We start from the raw sequence: 26,592 nt of genomic DNA on the forward strand, positions 1-26,592 counted from the left end.
TTAGTGAGTGACAGGGGCACAGTCGAGTTAGAATTGCTTCCCTGATCATGAATGCTAGATGAGCCTGCCCCTAGCCTCAAACTTTTCTGGACTGGAAGTCCATCTTAGAGTTTCTTTTCTCTCCAATACAAAATTTGATAAATTATGTCTGCTGATTCCATAGATCTTACATTGTAATACACGATTTTAAACTTTAAATAAGATCCCATAATACATAGTAGTCAGCTCATCAATTTTGTTTTATAGTGAGATAGCCTAAGTATGCAGAAGGTGAAAGTTAAACAATACTTTGGGAATACAACAGAAAAACCATCCACCCCTAAAGCAATTTGAGGTGGCTTACAAAATATTTACTTGTGCAATGAAGTTAATTTTGAATTGGTAATAATAGAACACAGAATTGAGAGGTGAAGAGAAAAACATGGCAGCTGAAAGAATGGAATCATTGTTATAATTGAACATAAATTCAGATTTTGCATTTTTGAGTGTCCAGATGAGTAGCAAAATTACAATCATCTATCTTATCTTCAGAAGTAAAGAAATATGATAATCCACAGCAGAAAAAAAAATGCTATGAACATTGTTTCCATTTAGATACCTTTAATAGTAATAAAAAATACATTTCACTATACTTTAGAACACCTGGTAGTTATAAGTTTTGTTTTCATAGATAGTTGGAAGAATGGCAAGGCATCCTGCTTGTGCATCAGAAAACCAAAACCACAGAAGGTGAATGAATTTGTGCTTCTGATTGCATCATTTCCACAGATGAGCTCTGCAGGGATGAAAGATGGGGACAATGTTTCTACAGTGATGCAATTTGTACTCCTGGGATTTTCTGACCTTCCAAACCTCCAAGGCCTACTATTTGGGCTGTTCTCCATCATTTACATTATTATCCTAATTGGAAATAGCCTTTTAATAATAATAACCAGACTTGACCCTGCACTACAGAAACCCATGTATTTTTTCCTGGCAAATCTTTCCTTCTTGGAAATCGGTTATGTGTCCGTCACTCTCCCTAGGATCCTGCTGAATCTCTGGACCCAGGATAGAAGCATTTCTGTGCTGGCCTGTGCGGCCCAAATGTGCTTCTTCCTGCTGCTGGCAGCCACGGAGTGTTTCCTGCTGACCGTGATGGCCTATGACCGCTACGTGGCCATCTGTCGCCCTCTGCACTATCCCCTAGTCATGAGGCGCAACGTCTGTGTCCGAATGGCTGTTGGCTCCTGGATCGGTGGAATCCCAGTGCAGATAGGACAGACCTGCCAGATTTTCTCTCTGCGTTTCTGTAATTCTAACCAGATTAACCACTTCTTCTGTGACGTCCGTCCCATTCTCAATCTAGCGTGTGGAGACACTTCAGTACATGAGATTTCGGTCTATGCAGTAGCCATACTGTTTGTCGCAGCCCCTTTCGTGTTGATACTCGCCTCTTACAGCAAAATCATTTCCGCCATTCTGCAGTTGCCCGCAGCCCGAGGACGGGCCAAGGCTTTCTCCACGTGTTCTTCCCACCTGCTGGTTGTGCTTTTGTTCTTTGGATCTGCCATTATTACCTATATAAGGCCCCAAACCAATCATTCTGCAGGAATTGACAAACAGCTCTCTCTTTTCTGCACCATAGTGACTCCAATATTTAGCCCCGTGATATACACCCTTAGGAACAAGGATGTGATTGCTGCACTGAGAAAATTAATACTTAAAAAATAGTGCGATGACTTTCATTGTAAATGTTTTAACTGCTTGTAACAAGTTTATCAGAGAAACTTTTCAAATCTCTACATTCTCCTTGAAGAAGTTACCCACTTATTGCTTATGATATACTTGTAGATACTTTTAAATACCTACCTGCTAGTACTGTGATTGGATATGTCCTAGGCAAATTAATCTATCTTCAGTGCTCCGTGTCTAAAAAATAAAATAGTAGTATGCCTCATGAATGAAATAGTAGTATGCCTCCCATATTCCATATAAAAACTAAAATTAGAATCCAGGGTGTGAAGACTTTCAGCTTAAATATACTGGAAAGTATACAAGACTCCATTAGCTCTTGAACAACAGGGGAATTAGAGGCCCTGACCCCCAAGCAGTTGAAAGTCTATGTATAAGTTTGATTCCTCAAAACTTAACCTCTAATAGTCTACTCTTGATGGGAAGCCTTACTGATGATAAACATAAGCAATTGACTCACACAAACTTGTGTATTATATGCATTAGAAACTGTATTCTTACAACAACATAAGCTAGAGAAAAGAAAATATTATTAAGAAAAACATAAGGAAAAAAAAAATGCATTTTCAGTACTAGACTGCATTTATCAATAATGTAAATTTACATCTTCTGTTTACAAGATGAATAGCCAGTACTTACTTCAGTATTGTCTTATGTGATACAAAACACTGAAGATGTTATATGTATCAGTAACACTAGACATCAAAAATGAGAAGGTAATGTGAAAAAGAAGCACATATTTATTTACAGGTATAATGATTCATGCACTGGTAAAAGAGAAGCAGCAATATGATTACTCTATGGTAGAGTATCGACTAATGATAAAATCATTTTAAAAATTTTGTGGCATATAACATGGTAGTTATTCATAATATGGTATTGCACATAATCATTTCGTAATTGTTTTTGATATTTCTAAAGAACAGTTCATCTGGGAGTTTGCTCAAATTGTCAAAAATCTCCAAAATTTTTCCAATATATTTATTGAAAAAAATTCACATATTATCCATGCAGTTCAAACCAGAGTGGTTTAAGGGTTAAGTATATTTCCCTAAATAGTTTGCTAACTTTGCACACTTGTATTTATTAGGATCCTTTGATTCAATAGCATGGAGACTAGCCAATAGCAATCAAATAACAAAACCTCGTTTGGGTGGCTGACTAAAATTAATGAGCTGCCAAATATTCCTATGTATGATCCAGACTCCTAGCAAAACCCAGAGATTTTTGAGCTTCAAGAAACACTGGGAGCATATTTATTTAACTCAAGGTGAACCCATGTGGATTATGATCATAATACCAAAGTAAAGTTCTCATGCACTTAGTTCTCTTCCTAATAGCTTCCTGCCAGAGCACATGATATAACAGGACACGCTTACCTGTCTCAGCCAGTTTACTTGGCACATATTTCTATATTCCACTTGGCAACTGCGGCCCCAGAGTAGCTTGCTTTGAGTTATTTCTTCTTTTTATAACTGCACTCCAAACAGCTACTCCTATGCCAATTAATTAATTTTAAAAGAAAATGTCCATGATATTAACAGTGAAGAAAGGTGTTAGGGGCTGTTTTCAGGACCACCCAAAGTCCACACAGCTGCATTGCATTAGTGTGCCTGCTCTCTCATGCCTGGAAGCCTTCCTAGTGTTTGGAATTATTAGACTTTTGAACTGATTTTATCAAGGAAAGTGAGCAGCATCAACAGAACCATTAATGCCTACCCTCCCGGGTCCAGATTCTCAAGTCTGCCACCCACAGTAAGAGATTATTTAGTGCATCCATCTCTGAGTACTTCTGCCAGCAGTTGAGTTCTGCCATCTCTAATTTTACTCAGAATTAATACACATGCATGTAAGACAATGTTACCTCCTATTCTATAGATGGTTATATTTTACTTCATCAACTATTTATATCCTCAATCATCCAACATTACATACTACATTTATTTATTTATGTATTTAATTCATGGAAAAAATGCATACATACATGTTTATAAACATTTATTTAAATGTATGGAACATGCGTATTTGTATATTGATAGACATAAATATATACAAATATTATTTTATGATTTTTATTTTTAAAGTCATATTTCATATTCATAAATATAAAAACATTTCTTTTTTATATAATACACATTTCATAACTTTTATTAGTTATATATTTTATATAAATGTTACATTAGATATAAATATTGCTTATATATTTATATCTATATATAAATATTATTTATTTACTTAAATATGCATATTTTCCATGGATTAAATTAGACTGTAAATAATTTATAAATAAAATAATAAATGTTTACATCTATCTATAAAGATATCCCTTCTCATTTAATGTTTATATGTTATAAGAATTTTATACATGGTCGATAGTGAAGATCATGGTGAAATGACAGTGATGATAAAGATGATTTGGTGGAGATAAAAGTGGTGGTAGTTTTTGTTTCTGAAATTTAGTAAAGTAGGAATCACAGTGTCATGGGAACGGTGCTGTCCCCAGAGTTCAGGTAATTGATCTTACTCTTCTCTTACTAGCATCTTGAGCAAGTCATTTAGCTGCTTTTTTCACATATTGTCTTAAAGAACAAAAATTCAGCTGCATGAATATTTAAGATCTTACTGGTTTGATTCAGCAAGTCATGAATTGGATAACATGCAAAGACAGGAGCACCAAAGAGCTGTACAAGGCAAGAGATTTTATAGACACAAGGGAGAGGAACAAAGAAGTTGTAATAGCCAAGGTTTGGGCAGTTTATACCAGGCAAGAGCTGGATTGCAAAGTTCCTGTATAGGGAATGGCAGGAGTTAATCAGGCAGATTGCCTGAGTGATGCTAGTCAGATGATTCCTGACTGGCTTAAGATTCCGTATCTGAGAAGGCCACACTGTAAGTAAATTAAGCTTGAGTTCATTGAGGAGGCAATTAGTGCAAACAACTCTGTTTTAGACCTGCTGTCTTGTCTTTAACAGCTCACAATTAGTAAGATAGTGAGAACACACCTTTCCTTTGAACTCTCAAGATTATTATAAGGCTCAGATATCCATCTAACATGGAGAAGCATTTAGAAAAGCTTAAAATGTCAAAAATTGAAGTGTTGGCTGTATTTAGGTATAATACTTAACGAAATCACTAGCTCCGTTTTGTTTTATACTCAGATTCATGGAGATAATCATTATAGTGCTATTTTTGAAGAAAGCTGTATCCATAATACCAATTACCTAGTGAAGAAAAACATACTTGTTTACACATTAGAATTATTTTCCTTTCACTAATGTATCATGTTTTGTTTTTCAAAACCATGCTATTCAAATCTTTCATCATCTAACAGGGACTATAAGACAGAATTAATCTTCTTTAATATTTAAATAAATTTTTAATTGACATTTATATTATTATGAACTCAGGACCAATTAACAAGTGTAGGATTATGACTTCCTTTATACTTTTATTAAATCCTTGAGACCTTTGCATTTTTTTCTTTTATGTCTCTGCACCTATCTTCCCAACCTATTGATTGACAGTAAGACATCCAGAGCAATCAATTTCTGGACATATGATTATTTATGTGATATTCATTACCAGCTAATACAATGGATGCCAAGAAATTTACAACATAGTTTACAAAAATGGTCATCTGAGATTAATAATTATTTTACTCATCCATGACTGCCATTGAGGGGTCCATTCATTTCTTGAAGTAAAGACCAATAATTACCCTTAAGAATGCAGTAGTGATTATAATTCACAAAAGCTTATTTAATCAAAGAATTTTATGACATTTGAGAAATATTTTCCTTGGAAGATACATAAAACATTTTAACACAGTGACTTGAAGCTGTAAAATAGTATGTGGTCTTGTTTTCTGAATTGCAATTCCTAACACCTTCTATACATAGCTGACTGTCTCAAAGTATCACTCCTTTCCAAAGGTGCAGTAAATTTTAGTAATAAGAATTAAAGTTGTGACAAATCTGTTCACATTTCTTTTTAGATTCCTTTCTCTCTGCTTCCCTGGAAGAGGTCCACATTAAATGGATTGTCAAGGAAGACACACTTTGGATGTTCAAAGACTGGTTTGGTTTTCATGAATTTAACACAACTTTATCTGATGTATGTATGAACTGCAGATCTGGACAGTTATGGATGCAAATGCATTTCATCAGCACTTTGCAAGAATTTAATACATTCCAGGTAGCAAGGAGGACATAGAAAGTAAGGTCTTAGAATGACCCATTGATAATTCAAAGACAAGATGTGCATGGTTCTGTTGTGTGTTCCTCATAATTACATTGTACACTAGAAATGTGATGATTTGAAAGCAGTTTCTTCACAAATCCTCCATTTTAAAAATATTTCACTTTGTCATCAACTTTGTTGTTACCCTTGTATGATTTTGGAATTAAGCATTGTTAAATCTTCAGACTTTTCAGATATTCTTTATAAGCTGGCTTTAAAGAATTTGACCCCCTTCACCATGATTTGAGATTGTATCCCAAGGTACAGAAAACTATTTCAAGAGCTTATGATTAACAGTTCCATTATCAGTGCTGATTCATGGTTATGTTTCAATCTAGCTTTCCTTGAACATTCATACAGTCATACATTCTTATAACCAATATTTCACCATTAAAATAAAGTCTGCTGACCATTTATAAACAGCCTCATAGAGAAGAATGAATCATCCTTGACAGACTTCAGTTTGTTGTATCTGAAATATAAGACAATTTTGACAGTATTGTGCAAATATCTTGGTCACATTTGTGACATAACAAACCACATGTATTTTGTTCCATCATCCACCGTTGTCTGTGCATCCCTTCCTATGGGCTCTGACCACTTTGTGAGAATGTCCACGACAAATCAGACAGTCCTGGAGAGCAACAGAGACCTCCTTCTAATGTCTCACTGAGATTATTTTTAAATATGCAGGCTGCCCTTTGTAAAAGAGTTTCTTACATGGAGTTGCCAGGAGATTGGTTATTAAATGAGGATAAATCATACTCTTTATACTGGATCCTGGGAATGGCCATAGAGAATTATCACAGTGATGCCTTCATTGATGGTGTTTTAAAATGTATTGCTAATCTACATACAGTACATTTTAAACTTACAGGGTGAAATTCCCTCTTTTAATGCAGGCTCTATGAGATTTGAGAAATCCATAGAGCTGTGTAATCACAAACACCATCAAGATACAGAACAGTTCCATGGCTTTCCAAAATTCTCAGCCATTTCCTTTTTGCATTTAGCATCTCCCAGCAACTTTATCACCAGGAAACATGTCCTCTGCCTGTATAGTTTTGCCTCTTCCAGAATGTTATATAAATAGAATCATACAGCAAGGCCTCTTCAGTCTGACTTCTTTCACTTGGCATAAAGAATTTGGTATTTACCCTTCATTGTTATGTCCACTAATATAGATTGTTTATTTATATTGCTGAGTAGTATTCCAATGTATAATGCACTGGAGTTTGTTCATCCATTCCCTACATGAAGGATATTTGGGTTGTTTCCACTTTGAGGCTGTTTAAAACAAAACTGCCCTGAATATTTGTTTATAGATTGTTGTGCAAAACACAAGTTGTCCTTTCTCTATCATAAATATCCAGGATTGGGACTGCTAGGTATATATATATATATATATGTATATATATATATATATATAAAATAAATGTATAACTGGCTTTATAATAAGCTACCAGCTCCTTTTCCAGAGTAGCTGTCCCATTTTGCTTTCCTACCAGACATAATGAGCATCTTATCTATTCTGAAACTGTACCAGCATCAGGTATTAGTGGTGTTGTTGTGTTTTATTTTTGTTTTCATTTTTGTCATTCTAATAGGTGTTCAGTGATATCTCATCTGGTTTTAATTTTCATTTCCCTAATCAAAGGTGATGTGAGCATCTTCGTGGCCTCATTTGCCATCTCTGTACCTTCTTTGGTGAAATGTCTGTTGAAACTCTTTGCCAATTTTTTAAATTGGGTTGTTTTCTTGAGTTTCTGTATATTCTAGAAACAAGTATTTTATTAAATATGTGTTGTGAAAATCTTTTATCCTAGTCTATGCTGTATCTTTTAAATCTCTTAATGGTGTCCTTTACTGAGCAAAATTATTTAATATAATGAACTCTCCTCTGAGTAACTGTGGGACAGGGGCTGAGTCAATCATATCAATCAGCTTCATCTGCAACTGGTTGCAGCTTTATTTAGATTAATTTTCCAATGGATTCTAAATACTTCTATTATTTATACATAGTAAAGTGATGAGGATTTTTTTTCCCCCAGTGCTTGGTGTGGTAAAAATGGACTGTATTATCAGTTCTTTAATGCTTTTGTGTAGATTTAAAATAGATTTTAAAATATTCCACTTTTTGTTACCAGTAGGAGCGCTAGTCTATCTTAGCCTGACATATTCCTGTAAGAAGAATCTCCCTTCTTTCAAGATACTTGCTAGTTCATGTTGACTACATTTTTCCTTTGCTTTGACTGTTTCTTCAGGACTGATTCATGATAAAATTACCACTAGCCTTTGCTAATTTGACACTTGTTCTAGAACATGGGTTCAATTTTAATTCAATTGTACTTTAAATGGACCATAAAATTCATCCATTTTATTGCAGTATTGATACAAGGGTGGAGAAGTATATAATTAGGATTTATGTGACAATGGCTTACAGGGATTTGAGGGTCAGATGATCATGTGCAGAGAAGAGAGAACTAACTAAAGTAATGGCAGTTTCTTAATAGAAAACAAATCTGAAAAAGCACTTATACAGAGTAAGAAAATGAATGTTGTCTAGTTTAGTGAAATAACAATTACAGCAATAGCAAAATAACAATTACACCAAAGATCTCTAAAACCACTGGAAGATTAGGGGAGTCTTCAGGATTTAGAGATTTTCTGATTGATTGTCTTTAGTGCCATCTGGTGTGTGGAAGATGTAAGAGCTGTGTAGATTCTGTGGCTAAAGGAACCCTTGAGTGCATTGCATTCATTCTCAAGCTGTGCCCAGTGTGGAAGAGCATTTGCTGGTAGAGTCTGATTTCTTAAGGCTGGCTCGAGGTGGCTATTCTAGATATCTGATTGACAGACACATATATTTTTCTGGTGACATTCTCCTTTAAGGTTCCAGGACCCAATTCTGACAAGTGTGCCTATCGGAGGGAGCAATCCCAGCAAACTATTCCAAGCAATTCTTGAACACCAGCAAGGTGTCCGAGAATTCAACTAAATTCTGATGCTATCTGTCTGGAAACAACAACAGATTCCCCAGGTTAAGGGCTCTGTCCTACAAGACTGCCCTCCACCCCCAACTCCAGACACCAGCCACAAGCCCCAGGCTGTTACCTGTGCTTCTGACCAGCCAGCTACTGACTGTGGGTTACAGTGACCTTCCCCTCAGGTTTAATTAATCTGCTAGAGCAGCTCACAGGCCTCACAGTAATAACTTAGTACTGGTTTAATAAAAGATACCATAAAGGATACAAGTTAACAACTAGATGGAGAGATACATACAGAAAAGTACCAAATAAAGAAGCTTCCTGGAGCTTGGGGCCTTGCTCAGTGGCACTTGGACACATTCTGTGTCCCCAGACACAGCAGATCTCTCTGACAGAACCGCAGGATTTAAGAGTGAGAGAGAGAAAAACGCTCTTGCCTTGTGTATTTTGTGAGGGCTTCTTGCATAGTCATGATTGACTAATTTGGCCATTGGCTGATTCACCATCCAGCCACTCCACCCTCTCCACTCCCTGGACTGGGGGCTGGGAGCTGACAGTTGGGCCACCAGCCCTCACCCTTTTCAACTTTATGACTCTCAAGTGTTTTGAGGAATTGTGAATACAGACCAAATATACCTGAGAAATATATTTTGAATGACCAAATATTCATTTCTTATAACTCATTATATCACACTCTCTATGCCACATCGGTTACAAATTGTAAGGAAAAGATCCTTACATTAAACTCTTCCTACCCTGGTCACTGCCAAACCTGTTCCATTTTCTAATATTCAATATGCCATTCAAGTTAAATCCATTCAATAAATTGCTTAACTTAGATGTCATAGTTCTCAGTTTTATTCTTTTCTGTGGATTCTAATTCCCTGGTGAATTTTCCCACTCTTTTGTCATTTTGCTTTTTTTGAAATTGATTTTCTTTTACGATATTATAGTTATTTTAAAGTCCTTACTTGCCAAATCCAATTTGTGATTCGATATGCATTTACTTTTAGCACGTCTTGCATTGTTTATTGATCATAAGGTCTTGCCAGTTCTCATGTTTAGGAATCTGTTACATGCCATATAGGGACAGTAAAGAAAGATGTTTCAGGTGAAATCTCCCACTAAAGAAGGTCCAATCATTCCTCTAATGAAATTAAGGCTGATAAGCTCAATTCAATGAGAAACTGAATTTTGGTTTGGCAAGATGCAATGTACCTCTGTTAGAGGGTGGTTGTTTATTTTCTTTGGTTCTTGCCCTGCTGCAATGAAGAATTGAAGGGCAGAGACACAGTAGTGAAGTAGAGTAAAAGTTTTATTTAAAGTTATGCACTTAAAGAGAGAGAAAGTGTGGGTGTTATCAAAGAGGAGGTGCCCTGAAAGATTGGGGGTTCCCTCTTTCAAGGATTTTTCAGGAATATGACAAAGGGCTAGGGGTGTGGACTTATCAAGTGGTCTCAGGATGTTTATTTTGGTGAGAGATATCACGTCTCTTCTCTTCTATTATCAGTTCTCTAGGTAATTCTGCATAATTAACATGAGAAATTTACTGATCTGGTTCCTCACCAGCATAGCAGCTTCCCTCTGGGGACATATCAATCAAGACCGCCTGCCCTGCCCCCACGGTGGGCTGAGTTATTGTCTGTTTGCTAAAGAATATGTTAGGAATCTTACTTCCTAACTTCCTGGGTTTTAAAATGCAATCGTAGCTTTGAGATGGAATCTTTCCTGTTCTTACTATGCTGTTGTATCTGGTCTTGCTTGGAAAATTAATCATGATGCTTGTCTCCTGCCCAGGTTACAAAATTACCAGATTGGGGGCTGGAGGAAGAGGAGGGAAAAAACAGCATATAGGTTAAGTTAAAGAATAAGCTGGGCCTTTTAGCAGACTAAAGTAGATCTTACAATGGCATGATCTACTTGACACAATGAAGACATGGGCTGAGCTGGGATACTTTTCTTTATCTGGGAAATATCTGGACATTCCAAGTTACTCTGGTCCTTGAAGCTTCAACTGATTAATTCAGTAACCCTGTGAGTCCTTTCTGGCTCTCTAGTTTTAGTGGGTTAACTCTTTGAGTCCCTTTTAGTGGGCTTCACTGGACTTAATTCTCTCTCCATCCTGCTCATATTTATTTTCCTGCCTAACGGTAGGGTGAGGTGATCCCGGAGATTTCGCTTAAGAACCTGGACTCTTTGTCTCATCAGCAAGAAGAGAAGGCAAATGCTTCCACTCTTATGTTTCAGAGGTTTCTAGTTTATATCTTTAATCTTCCACCCCAAGCAACTTTATAATTTGTCAAATGTCATGAAAGAAAGATCACTGTGTGTCTGAGGCCCCGCACGTCTCCAGTCTGGGGACTCTAATCCTGTGCAATTACCAAAAGTTCTGCAAGTGTTTCTGAGCCCTGGGGAAGCCCTCTTCCAGAGACCATACCTGTGTTCTTAGATGCTGTATATGCCTAGGTTCTTGGAGAAATGCGGTGTATGATTGTCACTACCAAGTGACAAATTACTGTAGGATTTTATACTTTTCTTATTCACAGAAATCAAATTTATAGAGGGTCTTTATATGCAAAGAACTAAGCAAATGGGGAAAATTTCACTTTGATATTCCAAAATTTTTCATGCTTTTCATCTGTTACATGCTGAAGCTTTGAATTCAGAAAATACCCTGGATAAGAAATCTACCATTTGTTTGAGGTTCCTCACATCTCCAGTTTCGACATTCCACTGCTACAAAACTGCCCCAAACTCTGGAAAGCCCTACCTCGACCTATAGTTTGAAGGTCCACACTGCAAAAAAAGGGGAAAAATGAATTCAGATTTGAGTTTCCTATAACAAAGATTTTTTTCAACAGTAGAACATTCATAGTGAATTTAACTTGTGAAATTCTTGCTTTTAAAAATAAGCTGAAGTTGCCAATTTTTCAATCTTGATTTAAAAGTGGATCTTCGCATTGAATGTAAATTTTAACAAGATTCCAAGTTTCTACAGATAGAGGAATCATTAACAAATTCATCTAATGCTATGAAAGGAATGTAAAACCTATACTATGATAAAATGTAAAATACAATTAATTACATTAACATAAAATCATATAAAATAACTAATTACAACTAAGCCTTCAATATCATTGTTGTAGTGAAAATGACAGCTACTATTTATAGAAGAGTAATTCGTTGATGATGAGAATTTGTATTTACTCACTGGGTTGGTTCTCACCATCTCCTTGATATTCTCTTTCATAAGATAGATGCTCATCTTCAAGTCTTTCCATCTTCTCAGGAAGCACATGTTGACACCAAGTTTTACAGAAACATCCACTGTGCTCACCTTTCAATAACACAAAAAATGTATCAGTTTGCATATTTGTCCTTAAGAAGCAAACTGTGGGCTAGATATTCAGACAAGGGTGCATCTACAGACATTTGTATTTTTAAAAGGCATTTTTCTATTTTTTTTTCCTTCAGTCTCAGGTGATAGAGAGGCCATGTCACATTCCAAGGACATGGTAAGTTTCATGACATCAAAAAAAAAAAGAATGCAAAATTTTCCCTCTGGGTCTGCTTTTTGCAATTAAATTTTTAATGAAACTAATTTTTGCATTTTAAAGTGTTTGCTTTGCAGAAGGGCTTGAACCACTTCAGAGGCCTTTTCTGCTCAGGTGGGATGTGCCGCTGCCCACACTGACACTCCATCCCCTAAAAAGTTAATCAGTTAATTCCCCACTGCCAAATGTCCTTGGAGCCCTTGTGGAGAAATCTGAATAGTGTTTCTTAAATCCAAGGGGTCCCATGGGCCCCTTCATTCAGCATCTGAATATTCCTCCCTTTATACCACCTGGGAGGCTTCTGTCTTTCCTGGGGATGCTCCTGCTCCCCAGTCACTTGTGAGGGTCAGATGCTGGTGGAAGCAGTGTTTTCTATGGTGGCCTTGCAATGGGAGGGGCCGGAGGGGGTGCAGGGCAAGGATGATGCCGGCAAAGCTGGAGGTGGACCCAAAGTTGGGATTTATATTCCCTCCTCTTTCCTCTCTCTGTTTCTCCCTCCTACAAAACAGGCTTTGTTCTCCGGTGGTTAACTGACTCAGCCATTTTGTTGACATGTGTCTGGTGACAATGTTCATATGAGTCCTTGGCAATCAGTCAGCATTTCTGTGCCCTGTTATCTCCTCAGGGGAGCTGAGTTCTGGGTAAGAGGCTGCTTGCATGAGCAAAATTCCTTTTGATGATTAACAAGACTATGTGCAAGGTTACAGGGCAAACCAGAAGCTTTTCAGTCCAAAGATTAAGGCAGCAAAGGAGACAGATACAATATGATGTAGGGGATGCCACTTTTTCACTCGGTTATGGTAATAATGGGTAACATTTTTTAAGCTTCCATGTGGTTTTGAAAATATTCAATTGTGACAGTTACAGATGAAAATATTTGAACAACTATATTAAAAGCATCCACAATAAAAGGGGTTCTTTGTGGGACTCTAGATATCATTAAATAAAACCTCAGTATTACTGAGAGTGAAAATTGCTTATTCAAGTTAATACTAACAGAATTTCTATTATAATTATCAATGTGCTTTTAGAAAAATACAGTTCACAATGGCAATAACCTGCTAATTATTCCTAAATGTCCCTTGTAAATGAGCATGTTTGGAATACTTCAGTTATCAGGTTCCTGATGACATGAGATGGCATATAAAAGTCCTCGGTTCTAGTGGTGAAATTATTCATTTAAGTAATTGGAAAACAGCTTCCTCCTTGGTAAAGCTTCTGTGGTTACTAGACTGGCTGTAATGATGCAAAAATAGACTTTTGTGGAATGAAGAGCAGAACCACTGATCTATGCCTAAATAGTTGAAAAACATTTCTCAGTCATTATTGTACCACAAAGTAATGTATCTTGTGCTACTCTTTCTTATAAAGTTTCATTTTTACCACTCTATACATTCTGTCAAGTGTATATGAACTGCTCTACTAGTTATTAAATACTGGACAGAAAGAGCAAATTGCTGTACAATTATCATTCTAAGACATACTCTATAAGTCAATTTATTTAAAAATATATATACATGTATTTCTTTTCTTCATGTCATCATCAGCCCACTCAAATTCACTGCTTCCTTGAATCCTCTGAGCCAGCTAATATTGCTATATTTGGGGTACAAAAAGATAAGGAAAATCAGACATAATTTCTGAGCAGAGAGCCAAGTCTCCAATGGAAGAAAGTCATTAAACAAGCAAATAGAATAAAAGTAGAACCATGAATTCTGATAGATACTAAACTATAAGATATATTTATTGGAGTTTGTATTTGAAAGGGAGTTTAGGCTTGGATTCTTTAATTGATTGCTTCTTTGTTTGTTGAGACAAAATAACCTTGTAATTGTATCTAATTATTTTTCTCTTTCCATCAATAGAACATTTTAAGATGTTAGAATTCTCATAGAAAGGAAGCAATACGGAATATGGAATTTATAGAAGGCAACTATACTTTGGTGCCTGAGTTTTTTCTGTTAGGGTTTCCTACTCACCCTGAATGGCAGATTGTCCTGTTCCTTGTTTTTCTGACACAGTATGGTATGATTTTAATGGGGAACATTGGATTGATGTTGTTAATCACGACTGATTCACACCTTCAAACCCCCATGTATTTCTTCCTTAGCAACCTCTCCTTTGTAGACTTTTGTTATTCCTCAATAATTGCACCAAAATGTTGGTTAATATCCTCTTAGAGAACAAATCTATTTCCTATCATGGCTGTCCCAGCAGTTTTATTTTTTCTGTACTTTTTCAGATACAGAGTCCTTTATCTTGGCTGCCATGGAGTATGACCGCTATGTCGCCATCTGTAACCCTTTACTCTATGTGGTTGTGATGTCTCAGGGGATCTGCATATGGGTGATTGTCTTGTCATACATTGGAGGCAACATGAGTTCTCTGGTTGACACATCCTTTGCATTTATTCTGAAATACGGGTAAAAATGTCAGTAAAATTTTTTTCTGCGACCTACCTTCCCTGCTTAAGCTGTCCTGCACAGACACACAATTAATAAGTGGCTACTCTCCACATATGGCAGCTCAGTGGAAATTATCTGTTTCATTATCATCATTTAGTATGTTTTCATTCTTCTCTCAGTCTTAAAGATCCGCTCTTCCACCAGGAGGAAGAAAACCTTCTTTGCATGTGCCTCTCACCTGACCTCTGTGGCGATCTATTAAGGGACTCTTCTCTTCATTTATTCATGCCCCAGCTATCTGTATTCTCCCAACACTAATAAAATCATCTCAGTGTTCTACAATGCTGTCATCCCAGAGTTGAACGCATTGATTTATGGTTTGAGAAATAAAGATGTAAAAGACGCGGCTAAGAAAGCTGTGAGATCAAAGGTAGATTCCTCATGAGATACAGCATTCCAGGTTTCACCCAAATCTCCGATCGCAAACTCTGATTGGGAAAATGCAACAACCTTACCAGCAAGCACACTTCTCCCACAAGGGATTTTATCAAACACTTTCTTTTCACACGGCCAAATGCATTTCATAACCCCATGATATAGGAAAACATTAAAAACTTTCAACATTGTTGCTAAATAATAGTCATACTACTCTTCAATGATTACTAGCTTGATGTTGTATCAGTTGTCTTAAAGGATATAGTAAATAACTCAGAAATGTGTGTGTGTGTGTGTGTGTGTGTTCATTTGTAGCATATCTCATTCACAAGGCTAGATTAATGGATGAGAAAAGAAGCCAGATCCCTTGGTTCACATGCCACCTCTGTACCCCATTAGAGAGTGGCACTTTGAACAACTTATATACTTTCTCAATGCCTCAGTTACCTCTCTGTAGAATAGGGAGAACATAGTATCCACATCATTGATTATTAGATAATTAACTGAGTAAATGTTTAGAATAGTGCCTATACCACATTAAGCACTACATAAATGTTAATTCTGCATAATTATATAATACCTCACATTAATAAAAATGTGTATTGTATAATAAGGTGGTGAGAAGCAGAGATGTCAGGAAAGCAAAAACCACAATCAAAAACATTTTCTTAGGTGCAATTTAATACGTTGATGAGCATATTATTATGCATTAATTTCCATTTACATATATTCTTTGTTGAAATAGTTCACACTTTTTATTGGGTTATGTGTTTTCTTATTATTGATGAGAATTGTTCGTATGTTCTGGCTACACATTCTTTGTCAGCTATATGGTTTGTAAATATTTTCTTCAGTTTATCTGTCTACCTACCTACCTACCTACCTACCCAATTGTCATATCTATATTATACAGTAGTACATAATAGTAATAATAAATGACTCCTGAAAGAAAATATCTCTGATTGTATTCTGTTATCTTTTTACATGTAAACACTATCCTAAAATTACATGGTTTAAAATAATGACCACTGGACTATATTCTGCTCTTCCTCATGCTGACTGAGACCCATGGTATTGAGGTGGATGATAGGCTAGGCTGTACAGTCTCCTATAACCGACACAAGGATGACAGTGACCTAAATATTAAATCAGCTGTGTCCCCTTACCTTTCCATATAGTCTCAAAGCCTGTCACATGTTTTATCCAGAAGTTTAGTTAGACTTATGTAGCAACTCATGGCTTTTAGAGACTGTCTTCATAAATGCTGGATTCAGAAGTGACATATAATATTTCTGCCAATTTATGTTCAAAGCAGTTAAAGCACAGCAAAAATTCAAAGGAAGGACAAACAGGCACTGTGTCTCTAAGGAAAATGTGGGAAGTTGTATACAGCCATCTTTAATCTACCCAACCTGCCAACAGCCCATTGTAGAATAAATTTCATATTCCACATTGTTAAATGAATTAGGCTTTTGTTTTTGCTGTGTATATACTTAGCAAAGTCATTGAATGAAGCAATATTTGAATAGCACACGTATAGAAAGGAGAGTGACAGACATTTCAATCATTCATTCAGTCAAGTCATTGTAAAAGCAGTGTGAACTCTGGGACCTTTGGAAGTAGTCAGATCATACCAGATCCCAAGGTGGTATAGACTAAGGTTCAAAAAGTATGGAGAATCCCATTGCTATCTCTTGGGAAAGATTTAGTGAGGATAGAAAAGTATAATTTTCAGTATTCCTCAAGTTGCAAAGAACTAGTGAGGATAATCTCATCCTAAAATTATTTTTAGAGAGAAAGTAGAATTCTGCTTTTAAACTATTACCCATACAAACATGTTTAAATGATTCATATTTGCAAATATGAGTTATCTTACCAGAAAAAAACAAAACCTGGTATTTTGCTATTCTTTGTACACCACCTTCCACTTTTGGTAGTCTGAAATACTTAACAATAAATACTTAGAAAGCAATTATCTCTTCAAATCCTTATTCTAGGGACTTCAGGGAATACAAAAATAAACAATGACCTTGTTCCTGAAGCTGTAAGTGTAGTAGAGAAATTCTTATAAGACTAAAGTAAACATAATTTTTAAAAATGTACTAAGTATAGAGAATGTGATAGAGTTATAAAATCAATGAAATGTATGTGAATAGCATGTGATGTGGGGATGAAAGTAAGAAAATGCTTAGTGATGAAAATGCCTTGAAAGGAACATTAACAGAATATTTATCTCATCATTATTCATCATAGGCAAAAAGTATAAACAACCCAAATGTTCAACAGCTGATGAATGGATCAACAAACTGTGTTATATCTAAAAATGATTTTACCTTTCAGCCATAAAATGATACCAAATTCTCACACTTTCAATAAGGATGAAACCTGTAAACATAATGCTGAATGAAAGAAGCCTGACATACTCCCCCAAAAATTGTATGATTCAGTTTATATGAGAAGTCCAGAATAGGCGAACAGAATCAGAAAGTAGAGAAGTAGTTGCCAAAAGTTGGGAAGGAGAAGCAACCACTAATAGATAAGGGTTCCTTGTTGGATTGATGGAAAGTGTCCTGGAATTAGTGGTGATGCTGTGCAGTTTTGTAAATATATTAAAAACCAAAGAAGTGTACATGCTAATAGGATGAATTTTGTAATATTTTTATTACTTTCCAAAAACAGAAGAAAAGACCATTGAAGATTAGTTAACAGCCATAAATATAGTGATGAAGGAGAATCTTTTAAAGATGGGAGATACAAAATGAACAATGGAAAGGCACTGGATCCGATAAGTAGAATTCTATTGAAGTTTTATTATTTCTGCTTTGACCAGAGAAAGAGGTAATTGTGAAACAATCATAAAAATAATGAGCATTTTTTTCTCAACAGAGCTATCAGGAGATGATAGTCGGGCATTAAAGCTCATCTTTACAAAAGTTAGTGCTCTTTTCACAGGAGAACATACAGAGCCAAAAACATAATTGATGACATGCTTGCATAACACCAAAGCCCAAGGGCAGTAATGTCAGAGATTTAAGTCCCAAATGTCAGCTGTTAAAATAAAACACCCCTAGCCTATTGTTCAGCTACTGAAACCTCCTCATCTCAGGTAGGTTCCCGAGTATCCTAAATTACAGAATACAAAGGAAAACATCTTTTTGGCACAAAATGAGAGATTTTAAATGCATACTTTATGTTGCTTAGTCAATTTAGTATTACCCTCTGTTTAGTTGCCACAGTGAAATTTTCTTGTCAGAACTGAAACATACTATAATTATTAGTATCCAAAAAATACCATATTAAACTACTTTTAAAATCTAGATTCACTGAAAAGCCTTTACTCCTATCACTTACAAGGACATACATGAATTTAAGAGTTTTGAAAATTTTATTCCAAAAGTAGATGTGGTACTATATTATACATTTCATGTGCAAATAACTATGTAAATCACATGCAATATTTACTTAGGTCTAAAAAATGTATATCTGCACCCCACATTCCATTTCTCATATATCAACTGAAACACATACATATGCAAACCCATGACACACTCATAAAGACTCATGCAAGAGAGAGAAGCCTATACATCTCAGAAGCATTTATTGTCCTTCATACCACATCCATTTTTAGTAAAAAGACACTTAAAATTAAAAAAGATGCAAATGTATGTGTTAGATCCATAGTTTCTCATTATCACTGTTTCTTTGGCCAAGGGACTCCTTCCTTGGTACCAGACCACTCCACAAATGGGTAATGAGTATTGGGGTAAAGCAATATTATATTTCTAGAGTGAAGGTAAATAATCCATATTTCATATCTCACCCGCTACTAACAAGAACATAAACCAAGACCAGTAATACATTTTTTCCATTATTGTTAGCAATGTTCTCATTGTTTCTAGAAATAAACAATTGTAATTATTTTAAACCAATCATGCCTTTGAGGAACATAACAATTGTAATTATTTTTTGTGTTCATGTGAGTATTTTCAAGCATAGAAAATGTTTTGTCTTATATCTTACAGCCTAGCATTTCTCATATTGGTGTATTTTCCATACTATTTTGAATATACAAAGAAAGATAAATTCATCCAATTTTACTCCCTGAGATAAGGAAGGTAAGGCTTACAGAAGAACTTTTGAAAGTCACATACCTCATGACTGACATCTAGATTTAGATCTGTTTCTCAACTGCCTGTCACAGCTCATTTTTATTACTGTCTTTATATACCTCTTTAAAGAGTGATTATTGACTAAGTAATATTCTGAGTATAAAAAGAAAATTGCAGAAAGAATTTGTGTGCTGCTGCCTTACAGATATTTTATGAATGTCTGGAATCATTAAGCATGCATCTGTCATTTTCTTGATCATTTTCTCAACAGTTTAGGTGAGAAGAAAGAAGCACGGATAGAGATAATTGCTCCTCTGTGACTGAATTTATTTTCTTGGGAATTACCAATAACCCTGGGATGAAAGGGGCCCTATTTACAGCATTTCTTGTTGTTTATCTTATTAACCTTTTGGCAAATCTTGGAATGATCATTTTAATTAGAATGGATTCCTGGATGCACACACCAATGTACTTTTTCCTCAGCCACCTCTCCTTCTGTGACCTCTGCTATTCCACAGCAGTTGGGCCCAAGATGCTGGTGGACATATTTGCCAAGAACAAAACGATTCCCATCATTGGCTGTGCTCTGCAATTCTTGATCTTCTGTATCTTTGTAGATTCTGAATCAATATTGCTCACAGCGATGGCCTTTGATCGGTACAAGGCCATTAGCAACCCCTTGCTCTATATGGTCAACATGTCCAGCACAGTGTGCTCCCTCCTCACAGCTGGGGTTTACATGGTGGCAATGGCAGATGCTCTGATGTACACAACAGTAACATTCTGCTTATGTTTCTGTGGGTCAAATGAGATTAACCATTTCTTCTGTGATGCTCCACCTCTTTTATTGCTGTCTTGCTCAGATACACAGGTCAATGAGTTAATGATATTCACCATATTTGGTTTAATTGAACTGAGCTCCATTTCAGGAGTTCTTATCTCTTATTGTTACATAATCCTATCCGTCTTGAAGATCCACTCTGCTGAGGGGAGGCTCAAAGCTTTCTCCACCTGCACCTCCCACTTAACTGCTGTTGCGATTTTCCAGGGAACCCTGCTCTTCATGTATTTCAGGCCAAGTTCTTCCTACTCCCTAGATCAAGACAAAATGACCTCACTGTTTTACACCCTTGTGATTCCCATGCTTAACCCACTGATTTACAGCCTGCGGAACAAGGATGTGAAGGAGGCCTTGAAAAAACTGAAAACTAGAAGGTGGTTTTAAATAGTTGTTTACACAGACACACACATAGCATGGTTGCTGTTTTTATAAGACATTGGATGACACAAGAGCTGTCTGAACCTTAATAAAGTGACTATTTTTTCTGAAGTCCAATCACGATAATGTCATTGTTAACCATATGGTACCTATTTATTAAATTATTACTTCTAATATGATATTATGAGCATTCTTTGTCAAGGACTAGACATTCCATCCCTGTTATCCAAAGCACCCCACACTGTCTGGGACATAGAGTGGGAAAACAACTGAATAAATAACAAATGAAAAACACTAGGTAACATTTTTGAATGTCTATTTTCAGGTATTAACATAATTATATGCATGTAAGTAATGTGTACTGAATATATATATATATATATATAATGTTTAATAAATTTTAAGAAAGTGCATAAAATGGTGTAGATACTATGAGATTAGATCTATCAAGAACTACACATTAATTGCATTAGAAGTAAAGAGCATTCACCTGTGTATGTTGTTCACATTTGTTTCTCATCTGTCTCTGCTCTAGTTTTAATGATTAAGTTATTGAATCAGTTTGTTTAGATAATGTGGAAATGTCATAAGACTCAAGGACACTCCTAATTATCGATTAGAATTGTAGAAGTTAAGAACAATTGAATTTCTTATATTTTCTAGCTGCCATTTATAAATACCTTTGTGTGAAAACATTTCAGAATGGAAGTACAGCTCCAAGATCTTCAAAGGCACATTTGTGGAGCACTGTGATCTGTCAGTGTATCATGTTGGAAAAAAAAACGTTATGAAGAATTTTTCTTTTTTACTGAAAGTGTTGCAGAATGAAAAAAATTTCTATACTCTTCAAGTCTTTCCTAGCTAGTTTAAGAACCAGACTGACATAAGACAGACTAACAGGAGAAAAAGAAAACAAAGTTTAATTATGTGTGTACAGAGCTCCAATAATGAACTTGAGACTGAAAAAAATGATCAGGGAGGCAGTTTTTATACATCTCAGACAAAGAAGAATAAATCTGAAGAACGGGACAAAGAAAATTTATGTTTGGGAGCTTCAATTCATAAGGAATTCTAAGCAGACTTTGGGCTGGGTAATAGATTAATAAAAAGTAAAGTTTATTTGTTTAGGCTCTGGGCTCTGCATTTCATCTCAGATGATAAGGATGTCTCTTTGCCTCCTGGTGTGAGGTCAGTAGCTTTCACAGGGGAGATTTATTTCCTGCTTTCTCGGGACAAAAGTGGTAGGTGTCAGGGTGTTCCTCTTTTATGGCTGTTTCTTAAATAACTTTGAACTCAAAATCATCAATATGCCAAAGTGGCACATTTGGGGAAGTCCTGCCCTGGGCCCCAGTAAGAGTATTTAAGGGTTTCCATCTGTACTGTATTTCCTCAAATAACACACACTCTTTTGGAACTGTTACTTATGAGCAGCAGTGTGGTAGAAAACATTGTTTGAAATATATTGTCCAAGAAAAATAGAGTGTCAGTGGATTGCTGTTTAAAATTAGAAGATGTAGGAGGGGCGGAAGATGGCGGCGTGAGTAGAGCAGCGGAAATCTCCTCCCAAAACAACATATATCTATGAAAATACAACAAAGACAACCCTTCCTAGAATAAAGACCAGAGGACACAGGACAACATCCAGACCACATCCGCACCTGAGAGAACCCAGCGCCTCGTGAAGGGGGTAAGATACAAGCCCCGGCCCCGCGGGACCCGAGCGCCCCTCCCCCCAGCTCCCGGCGGGAGAAGAGCAGGCAGAGCGGGAGGGAGACGGAGCCCAGGGCTGCCGAACACCCAGCCCCAGCAACCCAGGCCAGAGTGCAGGGCCCTCGATACTAGGAAAACAGGGCAGCAAGAACAGTGAGCGGGCACTGGAGGCCGGGTGTCGGAGGACATAAGAAAAGTGCGCGACAATTTTTTTTTTTTTGCTTTTTTGCTGTTTTGTTTGGTGAGCGCTTTTTGGAAGTCTTAAAGGGATAGGGACCCCAATACTACGGAAACAGAGCAGAAAGACCGGTGAGAAGAGGCCTGAGGCTGGCACCGGAGAATAAAGAAAAACGAACGACCACCTTTTTTTTTTTTTTAATTAAAAACTTTTTTTTTTTTTTTTTTAATTTTTTTTTCTTTTTTTTTTTTTGGTGGTCGTTGTTTTGTTTTAGCGGGTGCTTTTTGGAAGAATTAAAGGGGCAGGGCGGGTCACTTAATCCAGAGGTAGGGAATCCGGGGATCTATGGGCACCCTAACCCCTGGGCTGAAGGGAGCAGGGAGGCCCCTTACAGAGATAAATAGCCTCCCAGCAGCTCCTGCTCCAACGCGACTCCACCATTTTGGAGTAGCTGCCAGAGCCAGGCCATGCCCACAGCAACAGTGGAGATTAACTCCATAGCAGCCGGGCAGGAAGCAGAAACCCTGTCTGCGCGCAGCTGCGCAGCACAAGCCACTAGAGGTCGCTGTTCTCCCAGGAGAGGAGGGCCACAAACCAACAAGAAAGGAAGTCCTTCCAGCCGTCACTCGTCCCAGCTCTGCAAACTATTCCTACCACCATGAAAAGGCAAAGCTACAGGCAGACAAAGATCACAGAGACAACACCAGAGAAGGAGACAGACCTAACCAGTCTTCCTGAAAAAGAATTCAAACTAAGAATCATTAACATGCTGACAGAGATGCAGAGAAATACGCAAGAGAAATGGGATGAAGTCCGGAGGGAGATCACAGATGCCAGAAAGGAGATCGCAGAAATGAAACAAACTCTGGAAGGGTTTATAAGCAGAATGGATAGAATGCAAGAGGCCATTGATGGAATTGAAATCAGAGAACAGGAACCCATAGAAGCTGACAGAGAGAGAGACAAAAGGATCTCCAGGAATGAAACAATATTAAGAGAACTGTGTGACCAATCCAAAAGGAACAATATCCGTATTATAGGGGGCCCAGAAGAAGAAGAGAGAGGAAAAGAGATGGAAAGTATCTTAGAAGAAATAATTGCTGAAAACTTCCCCACACTGGGGGAGGAAGTAATCGAACAGACCACGGAAATACACAGAACCCTCAACAGAAAGGATCCAAGAAGGACAACACCAAGACACATAATAATTAAAATGGCAAAGATCAAGGACAAGGAAAGAGTTTTAAAGGCAGCTAGAGAGAAAAAGGTCACCTATAAAGGGAAACCCATCAGGCTAACGTCAGATTTCTCAACAGAAACCCTACAGGCCAGAAGAGAATGGCATGATATATTTAATACAATGAAACAGAAGGGCCTTGAACCAAGGATACTGTATCCAGCACGACTATCATTCAAATATGATGGTGAGATTAAACAATTTCCAGACAAACAAAAGCTGAGGGAATTTGCTTTCCACAAACCACCTCTACAGAACATCTTACAGGGACTGCTCTAGATGGGAGCACTCCTAGAAAGAGCACAGCACAAAACACCCAACATATGAAGAATCGAGGAGGAGGAACAAAAAGGGAGAGAAGAAAAGAATCTCCAGACAGTGTATATAACAGCTCAATAAGCGAGCTAAGTTAGGCAGTAAGATACTAAAGAGGCTAACCTTGAACCTTTGGTAACCACGAATTTAAAGCCTGCAATGGCAATAAGTACATATCTTTCAATAGTCACCCTAAATGTTAATGGGTTGAATGCACCAATCAAAAGACACAGAGTAACAGAATGGATAAAAAAGCAAGACCCATCTATATGCTGCTTACAAGAAACTCACCTCAAACCCAAAGACATGTACAGACTAAAAGTCAAGGGATGGAAAAACATATTTCAAGCAAACAACAGTGAGAAGAAAGCAGGGGTGGCAGTACTAATATCAGACAAAATAGACTTCAAAACAAAGAAAGTAACAAGAGATAAAGAAGGACACTACATAATGATAAAGGGCTCAGTCAAACAAGAGGATATAACCATTCTAAATATATATGCACCCAACACAGGAGCACCAGCATATGTGAAACAAATACTAACAGAACTAAAGGGGGATATAGACTGCAATGCATTCATTCTAGGAGACTTCAACACACCACTCACCCCAAAGGATAGATCCACCGGGCAGAAAATAAGTAAGGACACGGAAGCACTGAACAACACACTAGAACAGATGGACCTAATATATATCTACAGAACTCTACATCCAAAAGCAACAGGATACACATTCTTCTCAAGTGCACATGGAACATTCTCCAGAATAGACCACATACTAGGCCACAAAAAGAGCCTCAGAAAATTCCAAAAGATTGAAATCCTACCAACCAACTTTTCAGACCACAAAGGCATAAAACTAGAAATAAACTGTACAAAGAAAGCAAAGAGGCTCACAAACACATGGAGGCTTAACAACACGCTCCTAAATAATCAATGGATCAATGACCAAATCAAAATGGAGATCCAGCAATATATGGAAACAAATGACAACAACAACACTAAGCCCCAACTTCTGTGGGACACAGCAAAAGCAGTCTTAAGAGGAAAGTATATAACAATCCAAGCATATTTAAAAAAGGAAGAGCAATCCCAAATGAACGGTCTAATGTCACAACTATCGAAATTGGAAAAAGAAGAACAAATGAGGCCTAAGGTCAGCAGAAGGAGGGACATAATAAAGATCAGAGAAGAAACAAATAAAATTGAGAAGAATAAAACAATAGCAAAAATCAATGAAACCAAGAGCTGGTTCTTCGAGAAAATAAACAAAATAGATAAGCCTCTAGCCAGACTTATTAAGAGGAAAAGAGAGTCAACACAAATCAACAGTATCAGAAACAAGAAAGGAAAAATCATGACGGACCCCGCAGAAATACAAAGAATTATTAGAGACGACTATGAAAACCTATATGCTAACAAGCTGGGAAACCTAGGAGAAATGGACAACTTCCTAGAAAAATACAACCTTCCAAGACTGACCCAAAAAGAAACAGAAAATTTCAACAGACCAATTACCAGGAACGAAATTGAAGCGGTAATCAAAAAACTACCGAAGAACAAAACCCACGGGCCAGATAGATTTACCTCGGAATTTTATCAGATATACAGGGAAGACATAATACCCATTCTCCTTAAAGTTTTCCAAGAAATAGAAGAGGAGGGGATACTCCCAAACTCATTCTATGAAGCTAACATCACCCTAACACCAAAACCAGGCAAAGACACCACCAAAAAAGAAAACTACAGACCAATATCCCTGATGAACGTAGATGCAGAAATACTCAACAAAATATTAGCAAACCGAATTCAAAAATACATCAAAAGGATCATACACCATGACCAAGTGGGATTCATCCCAGGGATGCAAGGATGGTACAACATTCGAAAGTCCATCAACATCATCCACCACATCAACAAAAACAAAGACAAAAACCACATGATCATCTCCATAGATGCTGAAAAAGCATTTGACAAAGTTCAACATCCATTCATGTTAAAAACTGTCAGCAAAATGGGAATAGAGGGCAAGTACCTCAACATAATAAAGGCCATCTATGATAAACCCACAGCCAACATTATATTGAACAGCAAGAAGCTGAAAGCATTTCCTCTGAGATCGGGAACTAGACAGGGATGCCCACTCTCTCCACTGTTATTTAACATAGTACTGGAGGTCCTAGCCACGGCAATTAGACAAAATAAAGAAATACAAGGAATCCAGATTGGTAAAGAAGAAGTTAAACTGTCACTGTTTGCAGATGACATGATACTGTACATAAAAAACCCTAAAGACTCCACCCCAAAACTACTAGAACTGATATCGGAATACAGCAAAGTTGCAGGATACAAAATCAACACACAGAAATCTGTGGCTTTCCTATATACTAACAATGAACCAACAGAAAGAGAAATCAGGAAAACAACTCCATTCACAATAGCACCAAAAAAAATAAAATACCTAGGAATAA

General features: G+C 36.9%; 2 protein-coding genes and 1 pseudogene across 2 annotated transcripts; all 3 read left to right on the plus strand.

Moving 5' to 3' along the window:
* The first annotated feature begins 783 nt into the window (after nt 1–783).
* LOC130684847 (olfactory receptor 10AG1-like) lies at nt 784–1,713 on the plus strand. Its single transcript, XM_057507090.1, has one exon. It carries the CDS (start codon nt 784–786, stop codon nt 1,711–1,713), a length of 930 nt encoding a protein of 309 aa, XP_057363073.1.
* A 12,714-nt stretch (nt 1,714–14,427) lies between these two features.
* Nucleotides 14,428–15,364, plus strand: LOC130684845 (olfactory receptor 5I1-like; annotated as a pseudogene).
* Nucleotides 15,365–19,098: 3,734 nt separating this feature from the next.
* Nucleotides 19,099–20,688, plus strand: LOC118908065 (olfactory receptor 5W2-like). The gene is made up of 2 exons (XM_036877129.2): nt 19,099–19,117; nt 19,748–20,688. The coding sequence occupies exons 1-2, from the start codon at nt 19,099–19,101 to the stop codon at nt 20,686–20,688; spliced, it is 960 nt and encodes a 319-aa protein (XP_036733024.2).
* The last annotated feature ends 5,904 nt before the right edge of the window (nt 20,689–26,592 follow it).

Source organism: Manis pentadactyla, chromosome 9 (assembly GCF_030020395.1).
Source record: "Manis pentadactyla isolate mManPen7 chromosome 9, mManPen7.hap1, whole genome shotgun sequence".
NCBI lineage: Eukaryota > Metazoa > Chordata > Mammalia > Pholidota > Manidae > Manis > Manis pentadactyla.